The following is a 27,130-nucleotide window of genomic DNA, read 5'->3' as shown; positions in this document are numbered from 1 at the left end:
TACATGCTAGTAGTAACAAGGATGTATCTTAGGTGCTTGGTGATCATTACCATTAACGCAGTCCCACGTGCATAGCAAGACCCAATAGGCCCCTGATGTTTTCCTCTTTGAATGTGTGTAAGTTATATTTATTCAGACAATCTAGTACTCTAGTTATAAAGGGCTATTAATAACCACCTGTGCCTTTTCTTCCTTTGCTGGGAAAAGAAAAGCACCTTACCACCTTCCATCTAGAAACTGGGTAAGGCCAATTTAGGTCTCCATTCTTAATCTTACATAACACAATAAAATTACTGTCCAAGAACTAACTGTGTTGACTCTAACTGTAGTCATTCAACATGCTTCCAATCTTTTAAGGATAATATAGGAATGCTTTTACCCATGAAAGGTAAATGTTGGTCTGGGATGCTCCAGATTAGTTTACAGTCAGATAAACATTTGAATTTTGTCTTTACCGATTACTACTTACATGAACTTGAGTGGAAAGAATTCATTTCTACATCAGTAAAGTGGAAACAATGATTCCCTATTTACAAAGTCTCACTGTAGGAACTAAATGGTATATAATTTTTGAAGTACCTAGTGCACTGCCTAATATATACTAGATGCTTACCCTGATTTGCTTATTTTGCCAGTTGGTTTGTATCTCCAGATAAGCTTTAAACCATTTTTATTCCCTAAGAAATAAATGGATGCTGAACCTCCCAATAACACTGGCTCCTCACTAACTTCTTCTCTAGAAAACTAAATTGCAATGTTTAACAGATTTGTAATGGAGGGACTAACCAGTCAATTTTGAGAGCCTCTGCCCATTAAATTCCTTTGACAGCTTAGAAAACCAAGCAGACAAGCTGTAGGAAAGATGTCTTTTCACTGCTCCAACAATGCATTTGAGGTCAAAATATGAAGCTTAAGAAGGAATTGCTTAGTCTTCTATCTCATTTCATCTTCATCTAGCATCCTTTCTTAAATGTAGAAGAGGATGTACAATGTTTGTGTATAATGATGAAATCCGTCAAAGACTTTTCTTGATCACTGACTAGCATCAGGAATGATATGTTGTTCTTCTTCCTGTCCTGAATGACAAACAAATAAACAAGTAATAAAATGTTCGTCACTTGTTAACCACTAAGACACCTACATTTATTCTTTTCCGTCAGGGTATTTGTTGTGTGCAGAATTTGAACTGAGGTTTGAGAAAGAAACTGTAAGTAAATAGAAGACATAGTTTGTGTTCTTAAGAAATGCCAAATCCTGGGGTGCCTGGCTGGCTCAGTCAGTACAACATGCAGCTCTTGATGTTGGGGTTGTAAGTTGGAGCCCCACGTTGGGTGTAGAGATTACTTAGAAATAAAATCTTAAAAAAAAATCATAATGACATGAAAGCAAAATTTACAAATAAATAATTAATAGCCTCATTAGCTATTCAGATCAATAGTCACTTAGGGTGACCCTACGAAGTTTAAGACATTTTGTTAGACATCATGAAAAATACAATGAATAGTCACTGTCATTAAGGACTTACCTTCAACTGGGTGAAAAAAAACAATGGTAGATGAATAAGAAATGTGTGTAAAGTGCTTAGCACAATGTTAGACATAATAAATGTTCAGTCATTGCTAGCCGTCATTATTATTGTTATTAATATCATAACACTATGTGGATTAAGATGTTTTATTTGAAATCAACAAGCTATGTAGGTTCGAGTGAAAGGTGTTAAATATTGCAGAGGGTTTTTCACAGTGTAGGGTCAAATATTGGAGACATGAGGATAGAGAGCCTTAGAAGACCACAAAATTCAGAGATCATTTTCGTCAGGAGAAAGGCTTGTTAAACATGGCTCTGTGCAGAAGAGAAGCATGGAGAAAGTTGAAAATGTAAAAGGAGACTGGGTAAAGGATGGAGTAAGTTATCAGTAGTTATGAGGAAGTAGCATTAGAGAGTAGCCTTGGCTGTGGGCAGAGGCACATCTTTTTTAGCAGTAAGTTCAAAGAAAAATGGAGAATGATTATAGAGATTCTGGTCGAATTTAAGGGTAGTTCAGAGAATTCACGTCATATGGGTTGCGTGCACTGTTTGAGGTAAGTAGGAAAAGAGATGATCAATTGACAGTAAGGAAAGGGAGTAGGGTTGGAATCTTGAAGAATGGAAATTTAGAGTAATTGCAGTGGACAGTGTATGGAGGTTCAATTCCCATCATAAAAGAATATCCCATTTGGATAACATGGACTGAAACAAGTCTGTATGATTATTTATGTTTCTTTAGACATTTTTGATAGTCTAGGCAAGAACAGGGCTGGATTTTCGCTTGGCAAGGCAAGAGTGACACAAAAATAAGGGACAGGGATGGAAATGATTTCAAGCTCCAAGGTGAACTGAGGCAAGTAAAAGAAGACCGGGTGAAATGGACAGGAATACTGGTCATCACAAGGAAGGACCTGCATCCAGGGAGTGAGGAACTGAACGATGGAGAAGGGCAGAAGGTTGAAATCTTCTGGTTTGTAGGGATAGAATCGTCCTGGGATGAGCTCCACACCAAAGTGTGACCATCCCTGTTGTTAAAGAGCCTCAAAGCCCTGCGAAGCCAGGATCCCCCTGGACTATTTGTTGAGCCATGAAGTTTCCCAGAATGATAGTAATGGCAGCCTGGGGTAAATACAACCAGGGGACAAGTATCATCTTACTTAAGCTATGCAAGTAGCATCCTAAACCATGATGACAAAAATGGATTTAGAGCTTCAGAAAATTGCAGTTACAAACTTGAGGTTTTTTGAGGGTAGAGGTTAAGTTTGCTCTGCTCCAAGTTCCCTCTAAATGGGCACAGTGTTCATACAACTGATGGTTGACAGACAGGTTGTTTGTTGAATTAATGAATAAATGAGCAAAACCAACAAACGGACAGAAAATTAATAACATAGGAACATTGGTTAGAAATGGCCATGTGAATTGAGGAGTGTGTTGACCCATCCTCTTTGCTCTGTGAGCTTTGACGGAAGACAGCAGGAGCGGCTGCGCTGGAAAGGTCTGCGAGGGATGGGGTATTACTATGACAGGACGACACAGTTTCATGTAACCTGAAGAAGTGCAACGCATGTAGGAGGGTATCATTAAGCATGTGGGGGGATAAACAAGTAATATGTGGAATGGAAAAGCAAAATGAACCATGAATAAAGGATTGGTCTCTTTTTTTCTCTAGTCCTAAATCAAACTTGAGACATTCTTTATTTACAATCAAGTTATTCCATACTGAGTGCCTTTAGAAACACGATTAAACATAAGGACTATCTAAAGTAAGAAAACAAAATCCTTAAATATTAAATGGAAATTGTAAGTAAGCATCTTGACTAGAGAATTTGAAAAATTTTTATGATGTTTTCTCTTTACCCCAATAGACTTGGATGTGGATTGCCCAGTGGGGTGGGGGGGAGGGGGGGAGGGAATGAAACAAGTGTATAGGATTCAGAAGCGCAGGAACATGAAGGGAAAAAGTTTAAAATTTCATCTTTTATTTATATTGAAGTCAGCATTCACCATGGCTTTCCCCCATCCTAATTTTATGGTGTTATAATGTTGTCATTTAGAACTATTTATAATGCCGGCAATGTTGTCAGCATCTAGGACCTCTTCAAATCATGTCAAATCAGTTAGGCATAATGAAGAACTGAAAAGATGGGTTTCTCTCTCACTCATTCTCTCTTTCTTTCATACTGAGTCACTATGATACAGTGGAAAGAGTAATGGGTTAAGAGTCAGGATACATGAATGCTCCATCAAGCTCTTCCAGAAATTATTTGTCTAACTTTCTATGAATCATAAGCCTCATCTATACCTTAGTTGTATCATCTGTTAAAGGAGGAAATTAGACTAGAAATTTTGGACTCCACCCCACCATACCCTTTCTTCTGATGAATTTTTGCTGGGAAGCATCAATAAAGAAAACAAAGCACCGGCTGAGCTAGTTGGCATGGGAAGGGGATGGTCCTGCCTCATGGTATTATACCCAGGGCCCTACATTTGGAAGGGCTTTGACTTTGGTTTAATGTTCTGCTGTTGTCATTGTGCACTGGGCCCCACAAATTATGTAGTGTAATTAGTCCTGCATATAGCTCACAAAATGCATTAGGATAATAGCAGAGTATAAGCCAGAATGGGAAGGGGTGGGATCAGGGATTCACCACCACTGAGAAATGCCAGCTATGTCCAGGTTTACCAGATTCTTCTGAGTTCTGAGGGGTCTCCAGAGCAGTGAAAGACTCTAGACCTAGATTGAAAATCTCGCCTAAGCAAGAAACACCACGTGTCAAGGTATAACTCCCCTAAAATGGTGGTATTAATGATAAGGTTAGGAGGCTGGCAAGTGGTTTGGCCTCTTTAAATACAAATTCTGTGCATCACATCATTCTCATAGAAGAAAGTGGGAAAAAGAGTACGAAATTTTCTGTACCATTATTATCCTCTAGGTTTAATAACTTCCAATTTCCTCATATTATTTTTACATGGAGTGTAAATTAAATCCTTGAACTTTTTAAATATTTTTTAATCTTTTTAAAAATGTATTTAAGTAATCTCTAGACCCAACACAGGGCTTGAACTCACAACCCTGAGATCAAGAGTTGCATGCTCCAACAACTGGGCCAGCCAAGTGCCCCTAAATTAAAAACTTTAAATTAGCGATCTTTCTTATGTGGGGAACAGAAGCCACACAAGTTTGATCATAAGTTATTTCTCAGCAAGAGTTGAGTGGCTGTGTAGTGTTACTCAATTGTGCAAGATCAGTTTATGAGATCATTCAATTGACACCTAAATACTCAGAGGAGGGAACCATACTATTATAAAGCATGTCGTTTTCTTGTTTATAATATCTGTCGCACTCTTATGTGTTGGAGGAGTTTTGTCATCAGGTATGTCATGTAAATCCTCATTTGAAGATTTTTAGTTCACTCCATACAATAAGTTTTTAAAAATAAACTAGAGAGGGGCACCGGGATGGCTCTGTCCGTTGAGCGTCCAACTTCAGCTCAGGTCATGATCTCACAACTCGTGGGTTCGAGCCCCGCATCGGGCTCTGTGCTGACAGCTCAGAGCCTGGAGCCTGCTTCGGATTCTGTGTCTCCCTCTCTCTCTGCCCCTGCCCCACTCGCTCTCTGTCTTTCTCTCTCTCTCAAAATTGTAAATAAACATTCAAAATAAATTAATAAAAAAATAAAAAGTACGTAAATACACTAGAGAAAAAGAGAGGTTTCGAGGACAGAAAAACAGATGTAGCACTTGGTTAGACAGGAGGGCTGTTCAGACTGTAATCAGTGTGTACCTCCTGGCTGATGAATGCTGTGGTTTTATTAGCTTTGTTTGCGATTAGCAGCAGCTATCTCCACTTCACAGCAAGGGTTCCCACAAGAAATAACTGATAGCCCAAGCTTCTTGAGTGACTCCTTCATTCATTCCACAAACATTTAATAAGCACTGTTTTCCTTGTGAAGTTGTCAATGGTTTCTAGTCACCTCCAAAATCTTAATCTGTGTATATGTTGCCTTCATCAGAAAGCTATGTTGCTTTGAGTTTTTAATTGAAAAGAATATAGATGAACCTCTTTAGGCCTAGCCAGTGAATAAAAAAGCAAATTGATAGGGCAATTAATTAATTGAAAGTATGGAATTCTGAAACTTCAAGGATACCCCAGAAAGCATATACCAGCTCATTTCACAGATGAAGATACTGAGATTAAAAATCACAAGTTGCTGAGCCAAAATGGGTTGCCCAGGGACCGTGAATCTGGTCCAATCGTTCAGTTATTGAGCATTAGCTGTGTACCAGCCAGGCAATGTACCAGGCACTCGTGGTACAAAGTTGAATAAAACACAATCTGCCCGCAGGTCAACGAAGGGTTACAATGTAATGTGATAAGGTCAGCGATTGAGATATGAAGATGATGTTTAGTAAGTGCAGAAAGAGGTTATGAACTCAGGTAGAGATCCTCAGGAAGGCCACATGATATGGGACTAATTCTGAGCTACTTCCCAAAACCATGTTACTGAATACCTTCTTTACCTGGGTGATGCAGATAATTGAATTCCCAGGGCAACGATTCTTAAACTGGGCGTGCATCAGAACCCCCTGAAGGGCTTGTCAAAACACAGACTGCTGATTCTGTTTTGAACAAGCTCCCAGGTAATGCCGATGCTGCTGGCCTGGAGACCACATTGTGAAAACCAGTGTCCTAGAACACCCTCAGTTGTTGTGTGTCTCTACAAAAAGCATATAAAAAGAGTGCAGATTTGCTGGGCAAGACACCTTACTTTACAAACCCCTCTAACATATCATAACAGAGTCTAAGAATCTTTTCAGTAATATACCAAGTCCAAAATTTTAGATTACACAGTAATGTGAAAAGTCAATACACTTGAACTTACTTGAGATTTTTTTTTTCCTTTAAAGTCATGGATTCTGTACCAATACATAGCAATCAAAACTGTCTCAAGGTTAGTAGTCTCTAAATCTTGATGTTCACAATCCCTGAATATAAAACCTCACTTTGAAATTAGACTGTGTCCCTGACTAGGCTGCTTCCTGCTGTTTAGGGAGACATTTGATCCTGCAGAGATCTCATCCCCACCCCCCCCCCATTCCTTCTGCCACTCTCTCCTAAAGTTCTTACACTTGGGGAGCTCCCATTGAGGCGCGGAGAGATGGACCCAGGAGCTGTGCTAATTCCCAAGAAGAAAAGAAAACTTTGTCGCTCTTAAGGAGCCTTCTCTGTCTCTGCGCTCACCTCTGTAGCAGTCGAGGCTCTGTGGGGCTGCCTGCCATGTAGCAGTGTGATGAGAAAAAGATCGTCCTCTTCCCTCACAGCTGTTTTTAGATATCTGGTGCCAATACGTATTTTGGAAGCCTTCTACAGAAAGGCACGCATGCATTTTTAATGGTAAAATGCTTATGTTCATTAATTAGTCAACTTTAAACAAGGTAGCCATGAGAATTTATATACCTCAACGAATGCAGAGTATGAGCTTCTTTAAAAATTCAATAGAGAAGACTAAATTTAAAATAATTTTCCATGTTTTCTTATCCTCTAAAATGTTAGTAAAGAGACTATTTTTCTAAGAGATGATGAACACAGTTACCTAGATTTGTGATTGCTTCTTCAGGTCCCTTTACCTTGACATATGAAGTGAGTAAATATCAGATTATATGATATGTACATAATTTCTACATTTTGCTGAGAAGTATACACACACACACACACACACACACACAATCCTCTGTTACATGTTTATGTGTTTATATGTGTATATTACAGAACCACAAGCATTTCATGTACATATCTCTAAATATGAGAATCACAGAAGCAGGAAAGCAATTATCAATCAACACCATTGGATCCTCATCCCAAAGCCCACTCTCTGGCATTAGTAGGGACTCAATAAACAGTTATTAAACAATGGGATGGATGAATGATTCTACTCGGTTTCTTACATGTATTTACTTCAGCTTTTCTCGACCCTCCAAGACGTTTTCTTTTCCAAAAGAATTACTTATTCATTTTATGTTCATTAAAATGGCTTAGCATAATATTCAAACATATTTCTTCAGTTTTTTAATGAAATTGAAAACATGTGGGGTACTAGATCAGTTATAATAGAGTACATGAACACATGCTCATTACAAATAAAGAAAATAAATGGCAAAAGGATGGGAGTAAAGAGGGAAACAGTAAAAGAAAAGGAATAAGTATTTATGATTTAACTATTTGTAAACACTAAGCAAACCTCGCTTTTAAGTATCTTTGAGAAAGTGTCCTAAAAACTCGATTATGGGAGGTGACTGATTTGAAGACCAATATATCTCTTTTATTTAGAGTTCTGTCAACATCACTTGATTTTTTAAGGAATAATTTTAAAAGTCAATCCATATTTATATATATCATTATCTAAAAATATCAATATCTAAGATAGACATAAAAGTATTTATGCAAGTGTCATTAATAAGCAATATTAGTGGGGCACCTGGGTGGCTCAGTTGGTTAAGCGTCCTACTCTTGATTTTGGCTCAGGTCATGATCCCAGGGTCGTGGGATCAAGCCCAGTGTCAGACTCTGCTCTAAGTGTGGAGCTTGCTTGGGATTCTCTCTCTCTCTCTCTCTCTCTCTCTCTCTCTCTCTCTCTCCCCCACCCCGTCCCTCTCCCCCACTCGCACATTCTCTCTCTCCCTCTAAAATAAATAAAATGAAAATAAAATGAAAAATATTTAAAAGCAACATTTGTAAGGGTGAACAACATACTGACAAGAAATGTGAGGCTTTTCTAACTTGAAGTGACCTAGAAATTCATCCTAACAATACTAAAATACACGTGGTGATGAAGAAACATTTTTAATTAATGCATTGTTTTGGTTTTTGGGTTTTTTTGGATAGAGAAAAGTTTACCTGACCTTAGGGGAGGTTGAAATATTTGCAAGACATTAGGATAAATTTTAGGACTAAATGGAAAATCTCTGGAGAAGGTATGGGAAGAAATCACTTGAGGTTTCTTGTGAATTTTTGTTATGGTTTGATCATAAATATCATGCAAATATCCTTTGTCAGTGTGTTTTGGCAGTTCTTCCAAGGAGACCAAGGAGTAAAGAGGATTACAGAAAGAAAAAAAAAAAAAAGGAAAAGGAAGCTGATTTTACAATAGAAAATGCAGTGGGGAATTCTGTAACTTTCTAGTGAATTTTCTACCTCATTCCTATGTCCACTATACAGTATTACAAAATCTTTGTAAAAACCAAAAATGTAAACTTCTGTATACAACCAAAACTTTATCCTTCTCAACAAGTTTGAAAGTAACCAAAAATCAATCCCATTGTTTGTTCAAATATAACAAGTGGGGTGATTTTGGATCTTAGAGACTGAAACACACATAGTCTAAAGTAGAAAGGGGAGTTTTTCAACTCACAGAATCTAAAGAGGATTGACAACAGAGCCACTGGAAGGACACAGGTACAGCTTGGCCTCAGGAGCAAATTTAGCTAGAAATGTACTATCAGGACTTGCCATCTTGTCTTTGCTTTTCTTTGTATACCTGCTTCAGTCTCTTTCTTCATAAATCTTCTTACCTTACAATGAGATATATCGATTCCTTTGTTTATATCTTATAGTGGCAGTTACTTGAGGGAAATAAATTCTCTTGATTCTCTCTTTGGAACAAAGTCCTAAAATCATACGGAAATGATTTACTGACTCAGTTGGATCCATTGGCTACCCCTGAACCAATCAACAGTTTGGCCTGGAGAATGGAGAACTAAAATAAGTTCATTTTAGGTGCAGATTAAGCCATTGTAGCTAGGGGAGCAGAATCATGCACTAACATGGCAGCTCCCTTGGGTACCATAAAGTTTGACAGTAGAGAATATGGGGAGCCGATGCCAGGCAAAGGAAAATGTTGTGGTACTGAGCGGGAAAACCATATGTTACAAGTACCCATAGCAACACCAAGGGAAAACCACATTATACCTGTGTTGGTTAGACCTAGACTAGTTCATGGAAGTCTAGAATCTAGACCACTTAAGTGACTCTAGATACATGACATATATAGGTAATAGCATACCTATACCGCATGAAGAAAATCTTGATGGAGCAAATAGATTTAAATGATTGAGTGCTATCTTCTTCATTAAATTCTTTTTGAATACTCAACTGAACCCTTTTGAATTCTTGCAAATATTTATGGCCATCACTAAACAGTTTATTCCATAATTGTTCTACAATTGCCTGAATAGCAGGTCTGAATTCCTAGCTCAACTGTGGGTATCTTATCTTATGCTTCCTTTTATTAGAAGACTTCTACACCAAGACTAATGTTAAGCACATAATTTATTCCACATTCATTCCATAAATGATTCTTGAGAGCCTACTAATTTCTAGGCAATATGCTCAAAGCTCAGGATACAAAGATGATCAAAGATGATCCTTAAAGAGAGAATATGATTTGATGTCTTTGTCCCAATCACATGTGACATTGAAACCTAGCATACCCAAATTTGATCTAACAAGTGAATTGCCTCTCCAAACACTAGTAGTGCTTCTAGATGCAGTTTAGTTTGCCTATCCAGAAAAATCTGAATTTTCCTCCTGTTTAAGCCAAAAGGCTATTAATGCAAATCTGATTGCATTTGCATTTGGTTACATTTCTGATGGAAACATTCATATGCAAATGAAAATTCATGAAAAGATAGCCAGATAATTCCAATAGTTGCTGAAATATCAAGATAAAATTAGGATGTTAAAATGTCCATCCATCCATGTTTACTAGGCTTCACTAACGATTGTCAAGTAGGACAGTGTTCTTGAAAAGCTTAAGTAAGTCATGCCTTAAACATTTGACAACATTCTAATAGGTCTGGGTTTAGAAAGGAGCTGCTCTATTATTTCCTACTGCCACAGTGCTGAAAAAGAAGTCAGTCCCTGGTCAAATCAGTCAAGTTGCTCAAAAGTGGTTCATCTTTGATCCACCATTTTGTCCCCCTTATCTTTTCTTGCCCTTAGAAACAAAAGGTGATTTTTGATAGATGTAAAGTCACTTCGATGATCCAAAACAACGAACAAAGAGTTTGTGCAAGTTGTCATTTCTTCGTACCCTCTAGAGACTTAATGGTGCAAGTTGAATGACATTCACTACCAATAAATACCATTTGGAAAGCATCTATGGTATCACGAGTATACCCATGGAAAATTGATCTGAGTCGATGTTCATATTTTTTTCAAAGATTTAAGACTTGGGGGTACTTGGCTGGTTGAGTCAGTAGAGCATGCAACTCTTGATCTTGGGCTTGTGAGGTCAAGTCTCACGTTGGGTGTACAGATGACTTACAAATAACATCTTAAGAAATAAATATATACATATTTAAGATTCTAAGAAAAGATTTAAACAACTTTTGAGATATAAAATCATAATCTACTATTACACATTCCAAACCTGTATTTGAAGGAAATATAGGTGTTGGAATCAGACTGTTGCTCTTGGTCAACTTGTTAGAACCTGGAGTGCAAAAGAGGTCATACTATTCAGGATTGTTAGCACTTAGTTTAATAGTTTACAAAGTGTGATGCTCTCCAGTTTTCTTTTATTTGGTACAAGGTTTTAGTTCATAGTTTCAAGTGTTTTTAGAATTCTGGTGTTCTCTGCTTTGGTGACTGTCACCTATCATCCATCAAATTGGAAAGCTTGAACCTAAGGAAAGATCTTAGCCTCTCCCTCCTTAGTACACCCAATCCTTCCCCCAAGCCTACTGTTTTTATTTCTTAAGTATCTCTCAAGTCTGGCCACTTCTCATAGTCTCCATCACCAATTCCTTAACTTTTATCTTTGCCTGTTTTATGACAAGACTCCAAATTGGTTTCCCAGAATCCACTTTTCTCTTTCTGAAATCCCCACCGTACTACGTAGCTAGAGTTGTCATTTAAGTATGCAGATGGGGGGGAGGGGGAGCCTGGGTGGCTTTGTCGGTTATGCCTTTGACTTCAGCTTAGGTCATGATCTTCTGGTTCTGTGAGTTTGAGCCCCACATCAGGCTCTCTGCTGTCAGTGCAGAACCTGCTTCAGCTCCTCTGTGCCTTCTCTCTCTTTCTCTGTTTCTCTCAAAAATAAATAAAAAAACATAAACAAATAAAAATAAAAATAAAAATGCAGATAAGGGGTGCATCGGTGGCTCAGTTGGTTAAGCCTCCGACTTAAGCTCAGTTCATGATCTTATAGTGTGTGACTTCAAGCCCCGCATCTGGCTCTGCACTGTCAGCATGGATCCCCGCTTAGGATTCGCTCTCTCTCTCTGTCCCTCTCTGCCCCTCCCCTGTTCGTGCATGCTCCCTCTCTCAAAAGAAATAAATAAATGTTTTTTAAAAAAATGAAAAAAATAAAAATGCAGATAATTCACAATTCCACCCAATCATCTCCTTGCTTAATACCCTTCAGGGGCTTCCTGTTTCTCTTAGAATAAAACTCAAATCCTTAACAGGGCTACCACACACCACATGTTCTGGTTCCTGCCTGCCTCTCTACCCTCACATCATATTGCTTCCCTTTCGCTGTCTGCACTCAGCACTGTCTTTTTAGATAGTGACACGCAGCATGCTCTTTCCAGCCTCCTTGTATGTGCTGCTCTTCCCCAGCTTCTAAAGTTAGTTGATTTCATGCTTTCTCAATTAAAGTTTTCCTGATCTTCTAGACTCCATCAGGTCCCCCCCCCACACCTCTTTCATAGGACCACACAACTTCCTCCAGTAATATACATGTGAGTTTGTAATATTGTTTTTATTTTTGAGAAAATGTCAGTTATACTGATTGTTCTCATGTCTTCCTGCAGGATGAAAATGAATCTGTTTTTTGCTTATCAAATCAAGCCCATCCCACTTTCTGTTCTTTGAATCTATGATCCACAAGTTTGTAACAGTGAAGGCAACAATAAAAATGAAATAAAAATAAACATTGAGTAGCTCAAACATCATCCTGCCACAAACTGTCAGAGACAATTAGTATGGCAAATACTTTAATATCTTATGTGGCAGAGAAGGTGAGGTGGGGAATATAGGGTGAACGAAGCTTAACAGCTCTCAGAAACTGTGAAAGTAGGGCTCCACCCCCTAATTATACTAGCAAATGACTTTCATCCACCTACTTAGGGTGGATACTACCATACCAGCCACACTCCCAACACTGGCTTATGCATAAAACTTTTTATTTAGGGTATTTAAGCCACAATTTATTGCAGAAACATATCTAGAAGTTTCAAATATACAACGTCTTGTGACACAGTTGCTGCAATTGATTTACAACTATTATCCAATTCATGGGAACGGAGTCATAATTACAAAAGTTACAAATCTTCAAAATCACACAGCAGAATAGCTGTTTCTTTTGCTTTTATTAAGCATCTCTGTTCATTTTATTTTACTTCTGATTGTGAGCTTCATTTTATTTTCAGGCAGCTTTAAAAAAATACTGATAAGGAAAGATAAAGTGCCACATCCCATGACTCTTTAACAAAGTCCCATTATTATCTCTCTAGGAATATCTGTCCTTTCACATCTGTGTCAGACTGTGTAGTCCTGGCCACCTGTGATGTTCAGAGAGTGGAAGGTTAAAAGCTTATATTTAGCAACAGGATGTATCTGTGGTTAAGCACTTTAAGTTTAGTGGACAATAAAAAATTAAATATACCTTTCTCAAAAGAAGAGGAAGTTTTATATAGACTGTTATAGTAGCTTTGAGCTCATATTATCTCTCATGTTATGGGTCTTAGAATGTAGTTCTGTTTTCTTTTTTTTTTTTAATTTTCCCAAAAAAAATTTGAAAAATGTCTTTCATTCTTTGTGAATTATGCAGACTAGTATTCCAGGAAGGAGGGGGGAAAAAATGTGCCTATTTCACTTAAAGCAAAGTGTCTTTTTTTTTTTTTTTTTTTTTGCATGTATTATTCGATCAATAACCGGTCACCTGCAACACTTCTTACAAATAAATTAGGTGTGTGTGGTCTTTTTTGCAAGTCAACGTTTCGTAGTAACCGTGATGTGCGTGGGCTTGGGCTACCCACGAAGAAGGCCCTGCAAAGACGCTTCTTCTCCTTTTGTGATTTCAGTCAAGAATGCAAATTGCACATCAGACTTTGAGGAATACTTTGCCAAAAGAAAACTGGAGGAACGCGACGGCCACGCAGTCAGCATCGAGGAGTACCTTCAGCGCAGTGACACGGCCATTATTTACCCAGAAGCCCCTGAGGAGCTGTCTCGCCTCGGCACGCCAGAGGCCAATGGGCAGGAAGAAAATGGTGAGGCTGTAATTCATTTTTAGCCACTACGCTGACCTCTGCAGCTGTTACAATTACAAATGCACTACATGCCTGGGTGTTTACCTTAAAATTTGAAGAACAGCTGCAGAGGCATGGAATTTCATGAGCAAAGATTAGAACTGTAATTTTAGGGTATTGTGAAATTTTTTTTGTCAGCAAATTTGTGTCATTTGTACATCCAATAAAGAACAAGAACAATTAGAGCCTATTCCTAAGAGATAAAAATATCGGAATTGATTCCTAGGTTTCTGAGATATTTCACTTTGGAGGAACACACACAAAAAAAAAAAAAAAAAGAAAAGAAAAAAGAAAAAAAAAAAGAAAAGCAAAAGTTTAGCAACAGTGACCCTGCCCTTCTTCTTCTTCTGACACCTGAAAAGCTCTCCCACGCTGTGAATCCCCGAGTCCCATGTGACCAAAGGTTTTACTCCGAACTGTCAGTCGCCTAAAGAGAATTTCCTCCTTCATCAGCTGTTTAAATTTCCCCCCAAAAGCGCCCCGTAATTAATTAACTTCCCAGCGCAGTGTGAGCTGATTCCGACACGTCTGCGCCGGGTGTGCAAGGGGCCCGGTGCGCGCCCAGGCCGAGGGCGGCGATGGCGCTCTGGCCGAGCAGATTGCAGGGATTCCTGTCAGACCATCCCGGGCAGGCAGCCCATTAGCTGCCATTGATTTACTGACCTTTTGGCCTGCTTCTCTCCCTCTCGTCTCTCGGCTACAGACCTGCCACCTGGAACTCCAGATGCTTTTGCCCAACTGCTGACCTGCCCCTACTGCGACCGGGGCTACAAGCGCTTGACGTCACTGAAGGAGCACATCAAGTACCGCCACGAGAAGAATGAAGAGAACTTTTCCTGCCCTCTTTGCAGCTACACGTTTGCCTACCGCACCCAGCTCGAGCGGCATATGGTGACGCACAAGCCAGGGACAGATCAGGTGGGGGGTTGGTTTTAAGTGATTTCTTTCTATAATAACCCCTTAGAGAAACGATATTGCTTTGATTGGCAATCATTATTAATTTTTCATGGCATTTTGAAGATGCAGATCTTTTAATGGTAATAGCTTTAATTGAGGTCTAAATGATTTTTTGATGGTCTCTTCTAATATGATTTAATAGTCTTATGTTCACGATCGAATGAGTGTGTTAATTTCTAATTTAGAAATTTTATTTGCACTTTAACTTGACTTTAGTTTCATTTTTATGTTCCACAAAAAGTGAATGAAATTGTAGCATTTTAATTATACATTATTAAACATCTCAGCAATTTTAATTCCATTTTTCACCTACTTTTACTCGGAAAATTTTTTTTTCATATGGGATCTAAGTCATAGTAAAAGAAGTGTGCATTTCTTTCGTTTGTCACACAACACCTTCAATTACTTAGAGTATTTTTAGAAGCTGCTACTAGTTTATGAAATCTAATGAAGTGTTTAAAAAAATCAAAAGGCATATCACACACATATATAAAATAGACTGATGAATACCGAAATATTGGACGTGTATTTAAAATGATCCCTTTTGATTCGTTTGTGGCTAAATGTTAAGATCACTCCGCCTCTGTTGACTTGTTTGTGTTAAAAATAAAAACTCTCTCTTGAACAGGTAAGCACAGCCTCTTAAATCCTTAAAGTGGTGGAATACAATCGATTCGTCCCTTACGTGGGTCCCAACAGGGTCCCCTACATGTTGTGGCAAAACTGCTCTCTCTGTTCTCCTAGGAGAATTGACTGCAGATTGATGTTATGTGTTTCAGTGGCAACAGAAATGGTCTGCCTGAAGTCCCAGTAACTGGCCTTACAGATCTGGAATCCTCCCATATAAACCTTGCTACCATATCTGTTTTAAAAATTATTAAGCAGGATATTCTATAAAATTCTTACATTGCTTTTTTCTTGTGGGCATTATTTTCTCTGAATAAGGAAAATGAGGATAATCAAACACAATCAAGCAATGGTGATGATACTATATTATGGAATTTTACTATTGTAAAAGAACAGCTCATGAAAATCATTCCATTTATAGCTGATTGGGCTTGTCACCTGAACGTTTTTCAAAGTTCAGTTACAAAAACTATGCTTGCATAGTTACACTTATGTAACAGTTTATCTCCCCTTGCTTATATGCACAAAATCTCTAGGAAAAAAAAAGTGCCTAGATATTTATCTAGCATAACTGCTTTAAATTTCACATGCAGAAGTGTGATTGTGTTGGCGCATTATGAATGGTAGCTTTGGTGTTGAAAAGTCCCCTCATTTGCTCATGGCATTTACAATTAGTAAATTAAAATGATTGTATCATATTAACAGTGGCACAACTAAAGTTTATAGTAGTCCTCTGAGGGCTGTGGGGGGAGACAAAGCAGCTGTTGCTGTTTGTTTATGCAACTCAGCAACATATGAGCGCTGGTCCCTCAATGGCGCTCGGCGGGCTGGGCTCCGCTTGATCTTTGAAGGTTGCTGCTGTTTGAACAAACCTCCCTGTGTCCCATGTAACACCATCTGTCTCACTAGGAATGTGGGAAGATTCAGCACACCCTAGCAGTTGTCATACCGTTTCTGTGCTGTCTTTTTGCAAAAGGCTTTTGTGTCATTGCTGCTTGAAAAAGGCTGACCTCCTACCTTGAGCATCCAGAGTGGATGACTGTATTTTTTTTTTTTTTTTTTTTTTTTAGAATTCTAAGTCACAGAGCTTTTTTTCCCTTGTTCAAAAAGGTCAGCTGTGTTTGATTATATCTTTGCTGCTTTTAACTTGTCTTTTCAGCAAACTTTTCTTCTTTTTTGTCCCTACTCCCTAGCACACTACTAAAAAGGAAAATGAAAAGTCGTTGAAGTCTTTCCTACTGGCCTGTGATAAAACTGCTCAAGCAGCTATAACCCAAGATGTTGTCTCTTACATTTGATAATGAATCAAATCTGATATGCGGCACATCAGGAAAAACAGGGTTTACATTTGCTGCTAGCACAGTGAATGGGATATTTAAACATGCTTATCGTGTAATGAAATATTTATAGTCAAGAATTTTTTTGTTTGTGTATGTGTGCTTTTTTTTTTCTTCTTTAAAATTGATATTGCTTCAGTATGAGATACACTTTTACCCTGATACAGAAAATTTGATAAAATTAGTTCTTTGCATGGGGAGTTTTGGGGGAGGCTGTTTAGAATTTTCAGGATAATATTTATTTCCTTGACAAAACGGTTACATCCCAACAGGGAATCTTCAGATTTTAAAATGTGCCATAAACACAGAGAACCACAAACATCTTTACAATTATACTTTCTCATCTCCAAAGGCTCAAAGAAACATTTCGGAAAAGAGACTACAGAGATAATTCTAAAGCAAGTGTTGGATGCGCATGTGAAAGCCCTTTTTTTTTTTTTTATTTGTTCCAATTTTATTGCCAACATTATCACTTTTATTGCAACTCTGAAAGACTGGGCAAATAAATAAACATGCACTCAAACCTTTTGGCCTGTCTGAAAAATAGAGGCCTTTTAAAAATATTTGTAACAAATTTCCTTTGTTCCTCCTGCACAAAACTGATGTCAGTCTTTCTCCTTTTATAGCACCAAATGCTGACCCAAGGAGCAGGTAATCGCAAGTTCAAATGCACAGAGTGCGGCAAGGCTTTCAAATATAAACACCATCTGAAAGAACACCTGCGAATTCACAGTGGTGAGTAGCAGAGGTGCTGGTGCTCACATTTGCATTTTGTGCCATTAGGAGAGTTTTAAAAGATTGTTTGAAATTTACACAATCCTGTTTGTAGCTTTTTGGAACTATGCTTTTATTTCATAAACTGTGCGGGCCCGCTCTGCCTTCCTGAGACTGATGGTACCACCAATAGCGTGATCTTACAAATCAAAGAGGAATGCTTAGACTTCCTACAAATTGCAAATGCTTTGATTTGTTACAAAATCTAGAGGCTCCTTCTCGTCCTTTCAGACACTCTTCTACAGATTAAGTATTTCTGACCTGAAGAAACTCAGCTGGCAAATTCGGAAGGGTATTCATTTTCGATACCTAACCATGAAAGAAAAAGTTGAAGAATTTTGGATGAGAGCTTTTGTATGATAAATGTTCCTTGATTCCTGGGAGCTGTATATTACAGAACAGCATCCTACCACTGAGATTTCTTCTTTATAACTATTTTGATAGCTCTGCCAAGCATTTTATTACCAAATTGGATGCTATTCAAAGGACTAGTTGGATTGGTAGAATCAATGGAATCTCTACAGAGTTGATTAAAGCCATGGCTACACTTCCCTTTAAATACTGTGACATCTTTATTGTGCTATTGACCACACATTAATCTGACACTCTGTTTAAATAGGAGGCTGCCGATGGCAAGACAAGATTTGGGATCTTGGCTGAAAAAGGCATAGATAGCCCTCACCTTCCACTGCTAACATCTTGAATTATGTTCTCCCAGGGTAGATAAAACCCAGAAACAGTTATGGCCACATAATTCTAAGCTAAGCACCTAGAATGTAGAGGTACCCCATTCTGTTCCTTCCATTTGGTTTCACAGATTCTTGTATTGGCAGACAATCGTCATTGTTACCCAATCAAAGAAGTGTAATGTTAATTTTGATTATCATTTTAGGTGAAAAACCGTACGAGTGCCCAAACTGCAAGAAACGTTTCTCCCATTCTGGTTCCTACAGTTCACACATCAGCAGCAAGAAATGCATTGGTTTAATCTCTGTAAATGGCCGAATGAGAAACAATATCAAGACGGGTTCTTCCCCTAATTCTGTTTCTTCTTCTCCTACTAATTCAGCTATTACCCAGTTACGAAACAAATTGGAGAATGGAAAACCACTTAGTATGTCTGAACAGACAGGCTTACTTAAAATTAAAACAGAACCACTAGACTTCAATGACTATAAAGTTCTCATGGCCACACACGGGTTTAGTGGCACTAGTCCCTTTATGAATGGTGCACTTGGAGCCACCAGCCCTTTGGGAGTCCATCCGTCTGCCCAGAGTCCAATGCAGCACTTAGGTGTAGGGATGGAAACCCCTTTACTCGGATTCCCCGCAATGAATAGTAACTTAAGCGAGGTTCAAAAGGTTCTACAGATTGTGGACAATACGGTTTCCAGGCAAAAAATGGACTGCAAGGCTGAAGAAATTTCGAAGTTGAAAGGTTATCACATGAAGGATCCATGCTCTCAACCTGAGGAACAAGGAGTCACTTCTCCTAATATTCCACCCGTAGGTCTTCCAGTAGTGAGTCATAATGGTGCCACTAAAAGTATTATTGACTATACATTAGAAAAAGTCAATGAAGCCAAAGCTTGCCTCCAGAGCTTGACTACTGACTCAAGGAGACAGATCAGTAATATAAAGAAAGAGAAGCTACGTACTTTAATAGATCTGGTCACTGATGATAAAATGATTGAGAACCACAACATATCCACTCCATTTTCATGCCAGTTCTGTAAAGAAAGTTTTCCCGGCCCCATTCCCTTGCATCAGCATGAACGTTACCTTTGTAAGATGAATGAAGAGATCAAGGCAGTCCTGCAACCTCATGACAACATAGTCCCCAACAAAGCCGGAGTTTTTGTTGATAATAAAGCCCTCCTCTTGTCATCTGTACTTTCTGAGAAAGGAATGACAAGCCCCATCAACCCATATAAGGACCACATGTCTGTACTGAAAGCGTATTATGCTATGAACATGGAGCCCAATTCTGATGAACTGCTGAAAATTTCCATTGCTGTGGGCCTTCCTCAGGAATTTGTGAAGGAATGGTTTGAGCAACGAAAAGTCTACCAGTATTCGAATTCCAGGTCACCATCACTGGAAAGGAACTCCAAGCCGCTAGCTCCCAACAGTAACCCTCCCACAAAAGACTCTTTATTACCCAGGTCTCCCGTAAAGCCTATGGACTCCATAACATCGCCATCCATAGCAGAACTCCACAACAGTGTGACGAATTGTGATCCTCCTCTCAGGCTAACCAAACCTTCCCATTTCACCAATATTAAACCAGTTGAAAAATTGGACCACTCAAGGAGTAATACTCCCTCTCCCTTAAATCTTTCCTCCACATCTTCTAAAAACTCCCACAGTAGTTCTTACACTCCAAACAGCTTCTCTTCTGAGGAGCTGCAGGCTGAGCCTTTGGACTTGTCATTACCAAAACAGATGAAAGAACCCAAAAGTATTATAGCCACGAAGAACAAAACGAAAGCTAACAGCATAAATTTAGACCATAACAGTGTTTCTTCATCATCTGAAAACTCAGATGAGCCTCTAAACTTGACTTTTATCAAGAAGGAGTTTTCAAACTCAAATAATCTGGACAACAAAAGCACTAACCCAGTGTTCAGCATGAACCCCTTTAGTGCCAAAACTTTATACACAGCTCTTCCTCCACAAAGCGCATTTCCCCCTGCCACTTTCATGCCACCAGTGCAGACCAGCATCCCTGGGCTACGACCATACCCAGGACTGGATCAGATGAGCTTCCTACCACATATGGCCTATACCTACCCAACTGGGGCGGCTACTTTTGCTGACATGCAGCAAAGGAGAAAGTACCAGCGGAAACAAGGATTTCAGGTAATGAGACCTATCCTTTTGCTCCGAACAGAGGAGATGAAAACTATATTATACCGTGTACGCGCACGTAGGGGGAAAAAAATCTTAGTGAGAAAACCAAGTGCCGTGTTTTCAGCAGACATGGCAGTTTGTTTTCACTTGAACCTCAAACTGAGTGGGCTAGCCAAATAAGTGGAGAATCAGTGGAACACTGCTCTGTGGAAACACATGTGCCCTAAAAAAGAGGAAGACTTTAATACCTGTTTTGGGGGGTTATTTAGATTGATCTGTATGTTTTTAGAATCACACATCGATAGCAATATTGGACAGGGCTTACGTAGACGCTAAAAGTTACCATTTACAACAGTCACATACTCGTATAGATGTCCACAATTTGCAATCATTGCATGTACAAATTTGACATGTACTTGGTCTTATAGAAAATCGTGTATTTTGAAGAGTATTTTAGAAAATATTTTGTGCATGCCACTTGACTTCTTACGTAGTTTTCGAACCAGTAAGTAATTTATGGTTTTCGAATACAAAAGCAGGTATGTTTTCACAACACGGATTATAATCCCTATTTGGAAAATAGGAGCACAAGGAGCAGTGTACCTTTGTAACAGCTGTTCCAGGATTCCAATTTCCAGTGCATCTGCCCTCTCTGTAAATGTATTTAAGCCTATTTAATCTCCTCTAATATTAATTAGTGCAAACGTAGTCTAAGAAAACTGAACTGTGAGCTAGCAAATGGAAATGTATGTTATCATGCAAGTTTGCACTCCTTTGGATCAAGACAAAATAAATATCAAGAAATTTAATAATTTACTGATCCACATTCATTATTGCTCAATGCTGAAGGCTGTTTTAACATAGATAGAACATTGATAAAAAGTGTTATTAATATTCCCTATTTCAAATTAGAAAATTAAATATAAAAATATAGCTTGAGGCCTTTAGTTGGTAGACATACATTTAAATAGATTGCATAATAATAACATTTTGTACCTAAATATAAAATTCAATTAAAATGGGGTTTCTACAGCTACAGATCATTTCTAAAGTTAACCACGCTGGAAAACACACAAATTCCGATGTGTAATGTTCACTCATGGATATTTCCCAATATAAAGAAAACTAAGGATTTTAGAAAATGTTATGTTTTTCTCACCTTCAGAGTTGACTGTGTTCTACCCTTGAAAAACAATGAGCTGTACCATGTAGGGCAGAGAGGGTTTATATTTTTGTGGAAATGTGAGACCTCATCCATTATTCGTGGAAAGTAATAGGTTTAAAACAAACAAACAAACAAACAAACAAACAAATGAGATCGATTAATAGCCAGCACTTTTGAGGTTCTCCAAATGTCAGCCTACGTGAAGTTGTTTGGTATAAACACAAAGAGAAGAGACTGTGTTGAACTATGTGATTATATCACAGGGAGAATTGCTTGATGGAGCACAAGACTACATGTCAGGCCTAGATGACATGACAGACTCCGACTCCTGTCTGTCTCGAAAGAAGATCAAGAAGACAGAGAGTGGCATGTATGCATGTGACTTATGTGACAAGACATTCCAGAAAAGCAGTTCCCTTCTGCGACATAAATACGAACACACAGGTATGAGTGACTTTGACTAGCTAGTTAGAGCTTCCCGGCCTGCTGTACATTTCATAATATTTAATGAGTACACTTGTGCAACATAAGATGGAACATATGCTGATACCTTCAACAAGGAAGAAATAATGCTTTTGCCTAGCTCAGTAGGACTTTTTTGTTGCCTGTTTATTGGATCATTCGTGTGTTTATGCGTGTGCTTGTCTTCAGATCTTTCAAGTTAATCTGGAAGCCAAATTCACAAATCCCGTCAAAGGTATATTTAAGTGGCCAGGGCAATGAAATGGCATGACACGGCCCCGCTACTGAAAATGTGTTCAAATTCCTCAGTTGTAGTGACTCTGTTTATGTGAAAATTTAATGAAAAATTCAGTCAGTCGTATATTAGTTTGATCACCCAAACTTCAAGTAAGCTACGACTTGGAGGTGGTTCTGTTTGGTTTTATAAATTGGCCATTTTTTGAATAAAGCAGAAGTGTTAGGACTGGGAGAGAGAAAGGTATAAGTCAAGTAATCTGCCAGATGAGCTACTGAAGCTACTTCTATTTGAAAGATGACAATAAAACTTTCTAAATTTAATTAGCTTATTTCCAATGCATGCCTTACCGATTAGGAACAATCATACAGAGTTGACAAGATCGCAGCCTTGTTCTTCCCTCTGAGTGAGTAGAGAGATAGTGGGTTAATCTTTCAAGCCAAGGGAGAAGTACCATAATGTGGAGCAGAATTGGTTCCCACAATCCCAGATCTGCTCCGCAGCCCCGTGGTGGAGCTCCACCTGTGCTCGCTCCCTCCCTCCTTCTCCTTCCACCTTTGACCACAAAGCAACCCAGCCCCATCCCTGTCCCTAGTCCCTAACCTGTTTCCAACTTTTCTCCTCGGGATATTTGGCATGCTGTACTGGCCCGAGATGGGAAAAGGAAAGAGTGTAGGTCCTCAAGCGAAATACTGGCAGGGGGAAATGATATGAAAACTCTCATTTTAAACGAAAAAGTCTAGTATCACACATTTTAACATAGGGCAAAAAAATATTAGCCTACCAATGCTTTTGGGGGGAAAGTGATGAAAAGACAAAAAAGAAAAAAAGAGAAGGTAATGTGAACACTTTCTGCTGTATTCTGACGAAGTACACTGCACCCTTTTTAGTTTTTGAAAATATCCCTGGGGAGCACTCGTCCTCATCATCTGCCCTTGTCCCTCACTGGGCATGTGCAGGAGGCAGCACAGTGACCAGGACCTGCCCGAGTGGGGGGAGGTTGGGTGAAGAGTAGGTGTTCAGGGTATTTGTGAAGAGAACAAGGTTGGTAAATAGCAGTACCCTTACTGCAGCCACACCAATTCTCTCTTTCTTCAACTGTCTGATATTAGTTAATATTGTTTTAAAAGCTCAACTAATGATACTCCAAAGACAACCTAGTTTGAAAAGCAAATCCCGATAGTTTCTGCACTTGTGTGATATAATTCAATGTTTGAAATGTCAGAATTTTCCTGTATTTGTCTTTTATCCTAGATATCATAGATGTTTTCTTTAGTACCAAGTCCTATTTAAATATTTATGAAGATATTTTCATATCTAAATTTACTTTAATATTGTAATCAACCTCAAATATATTTTGTATTTCATTATTCAGCTACAATAGGCACATCACTGAAGGCATCTTTCCCTCTCTGATTGATTTTATTATATGACCATATGCAAACTCTATCATTTACTACCTGGTGAGTCTAAAACTTTTATTTTAGTGAGGGCTATCATACATATTGACATCCAGTCAATATCTTTATTTCTTACAAATGAGATAGTCCATAAACTTCATAGGCATATAGATAGTTGAGAGACCCAAAAGTTGACAAACATAAATATGCATCATCAATTTGCAAAATATGCTGTATTTTAAAAAATAAAAATAAAATGTTCTGGTTCCTTAAGATGTAAGAAGATCTGCTGCCTGGAAGTAATGTATAACAACAAGATGCTAATCATCCAATGGGTTCTTTAAACATGTGATTAGTTATCCTCCCGTTGGCTTCCTAGCTTGTCAAGTTTCCAGTGTGTTAACTTTTTGGTCTCTTGACCAAACGTCTCATGACATTACTACTGTCAGTGTATTAGGTTCCATCAATGTGAAGTTCTCCATGACTTTTCTAGCACTATGATGTACGTAAAAATTTAGTCCATTTCCCTTCCCTAATTGGGCCCAGAAGCCTTTTGTTTGTTTATATTAAGCACTAGTAATGCTTTGGGAATGTACTAATGTGAAAATTGCAAGTGAAAACAGTCTTTGGGTTGACTGAATCTAAGGTTTGGGAAATGAAGTTGAATCATCATTTGGTTATGTGCTAACTACAAATGTGTCATTGATAACGTGTGTTTGTTGCATCTCTACAATTTAACATATAGAATGGCTTAAATTAAGAAGGAAATTACGAGCTACCTATTCTTGAGATCTTGTGCTCTTTTACCTTGACCTGTTTAATTTATTTCCTAGGCAGACACCAAAGACATAATGCTTAATTTCCCTTACCCATGGCGTATTGCTTGCTTGCTTTTCCTGGGGCCTAGGCCTGGGATCAGGACTGGGAGACAGAAAGGGAATACTCCCCAAATGTTGACTTCAACGGGATTAATTGTCACAGGCCAGGACTGTGAAACACAAAATCTGAAACTCCCGTTAGACCCTGTCAAGAACTCCTTTGTATTCCACTGCAATTTAAATCTGACATGTCTTGAGTAATTTCTCTATTGAGACATTGTGGTAGGTACTCTTAACCCTACCTTATTCAGAAAAGTAACAGAAATATTTCTACTTCTGAGTAGATAAAGTCAAAGTTTTAAATAAATTACCAATTTTGTTTCTCAGTTATGTGATAATATTTTTCATACCACGAACCTTCCATTTATTAACTTCAGTTATCATTCTAGCTGTCAGGTGAATCATGAACCTTGAGATTAGAGAAACAAAATTACCCTAAAAAAGTTTCGATTCACTCAGTGTCAAGTTGGATGTTTTTCTGAATCTTGCCCATATAGAAATTTAATTCCAGAACATCTTGATTTGAATCAGGTAAACCAGTCAAACAGATTTTAAAAAGATGAACATCCAAGTCAGGTCTCATTTAAATTGAATGTATTAAATACTTACTAGTGACACTTCTGGAGATTAGTAGACTGTTTCATCAAGATACAGGTCAGTCCCCCTACACTTACGCCCAAATTCTGTCCTTTGCCTGGCAAAATAGCTGTACATTTCATTCTCTCAGGTTGTCAGTTCATAATGTAGAATTAATATATTTAAGCATATCGTTTATTATTGATTGAATTCCTTGAAAATGGATTGCCTGCAATCATAGAATACCTATATAATAGACTGCAGTTTAATGGGCATCCCCCAAGCATTTCCACCAGGCCTTGAAAGTTGTCCTGGAGAGTGTGTGTTCTCTCTCAGGGCATTGCTCTGTATTTTGTTTCTTTGGAAAAGAGAGAGCCATACCAACTGTGGCAACTGTGATGTTCACTCACAATTATTCACAGCCGATCTGTGAAGTCACCTAACTGTCCCACTTTTCTCTGCTCCTGAGCTGATGAGACATCCAAAGGAGGCTGTAGGACAGTTCCACTCAGGCATGCCCTAGCAACTAAAGCACCAAGAAATTTTCCATCTACCACCTGTCTTCTTTCCTTCAGATTTACTTCTTCCATGTACTCTTCTTATCTTGCTTATAACTTGAGAATTATTGAGCATGTATGGATAAAAATGAATAAAATTATCTAACATTAATTGAGTGCTTAGTACGTGCAATCCTCATTCTAACCACTTTACCTATGTTGTCTCCTTTACTCCTTATGCCTGGATCACAAGTTGGGTCCCCAAAGGATCCTCAGGTCCTTTTACTTAAAGGGACCCTGATCTTCAGAGAGGTTAACAGAGAGGTTACCTGTGTTGCACAGTTAGTACGAAAAGATGGATTTGAACCCAGGCAGTCAGACTCCAGAACCCATCTCCCATATTTAACACTGCACCATCCTGCCCTGTGAATGAATCGCTACCATCAGAAACGTCTTACCCGTGCTCCTGCTGGCATCCTTTTCTTTAAGGTCCAAGTACACACAAGAGAAACCAGATTCATACATAGTGACTTGAAGTCTTCTGGCAGGCCAAACCTCTGTCTTTTTCCCAAATATACTTCTGCTTCCTGTTAAATTACCTTCCCACCATGGTGGTCTTGTCAAATGGAAAAGCACGCCACCTTTCCAAATTCTTGGCGCTCCACTGGAATTCTCTTCTCTGTTGTCCAGTTTACCTCATTCAAAACATCTTTTCCAAAAGTTAAAAAGTGGTTCTTTTGTGGTCTGAGTTATGCTTTTTTTTTTTTTCTTCAGGCCATTAGCTGCCTTGAAGTAGATTACTAAAATCTTCCTTATTTCCAATACAATGAGTAATCACCAACAAATATTTTTCAATTTCTTCTCTTGCAGGTAAATAACTTCTTCCTACTCTAGTACTGCGCCTTACCACATCTGTCATCACTAAATTTATATTGGACGTTCCAGTAAGATAAAGACCATTAATGAAATAACATATAGCAGCCTACAGCATTTTCTAAATAGTAGCATGCCCCAGAGGCATTCAATAACATTATTAAAGATATTTGATTACTAATTGAGATTGTATATCACCACAGAACTGAATACCTGAAGTGTGTAGAATGGGTTCCTAATCTTATAACATGACACTTAGCAAATGAAAATGGGGTTGAGTCTACTATTGCTGGTTTTTAATTTAATTTGCCGAAATGCAGGTTCGTATGAGGAAATATAATCACATAGCTTCGTGTGTTATGATAACACCTAGTGCTCTACACGACACATTTCTGACTTTAACTCTGGAGCATCGGTCTGATAAAAAAATTTTTTTTTTGTCCATTCTATTTTGGAAATAAACTTTTAAGTATGGCAGCTATGGAAGGTGTTGAAGGCATTCCAGTGCTATTTGTGGCCTGGAATCAACCAGATGTGTTTAGGCTTGGCAGTAGTTTCGAGTTCCAAACACTGGTTAGAAACTGCCTGGAATGCCAAAGGAAATACAGCATTCTCTAGCTGAAGAGTATTCTAACACGCCACAAGTGGCTGACA

The 27,130-nt window shown here is 38.5% G+C and overlaps 1 protein-coding gene across 6 annotated transcripts in view; it reads left to right on the top strand.

Moving 5' to 3' along the window:
* ZEB2 (zinc finger E-box binding homeobox 2) overlaps positions 1 to 27,130 on the top strand; it is a 130,050-nt gene that overhangs the window by 100,237 nt on the left and 2,683 nt on the right. For 5 of the 6 annotated variants that reach the window (XM_045479719.1, XM_045479721.1, XM_045479718.1 and 2 more), the window contains 5 exons: positions 13,615 to 13,803; positions 14,546 to 14,760; positions 17,390 to 17,498; positions 18,430 to 20,399; positions 21,819 to 21,999. In XM_045479719.1, the coding sequence (XP_045335675.1) occupies positions 13,615 to 13,803; positions 14,546 to 14,760; positions 17,390 to 17,498; positions 18,430 to 20,399; positions 21,819 to 21,999 (2,664 nt within the window). The remainder of the gene's footprint in view (positions 1 to 13,614; positions 13,804 to 14,545; positions 14,761 to 17,389; positions 17,499 to 18,429; positions 20,400 to 21,818; positions 22,000 to 27,130) is intronic. The other variant, XM_045479723.1, reaches the window with a different exon arrangement.

The sequence above is a fragment of the Leopardus geoffroyi genome, chromosome C1 (assembly GCF_018350155.1).
Source record: "Leopardus geoffroyi isolate Oge1 chromosome C1, O.geoffroyi_Oge1_pat1.0, whole genome shotgun sequence".
Taxonomy (NCBI): Eukaryota; Metazoa; Chordata; class Mammalia; order Carnivora; family Felidae; genus Leopardus; species Leopardus geoffroyi.
Note: the sequence above shows the minus strand (reverse complement) of the source record. Positions and strands in the feature narration are given on the sequence as shown.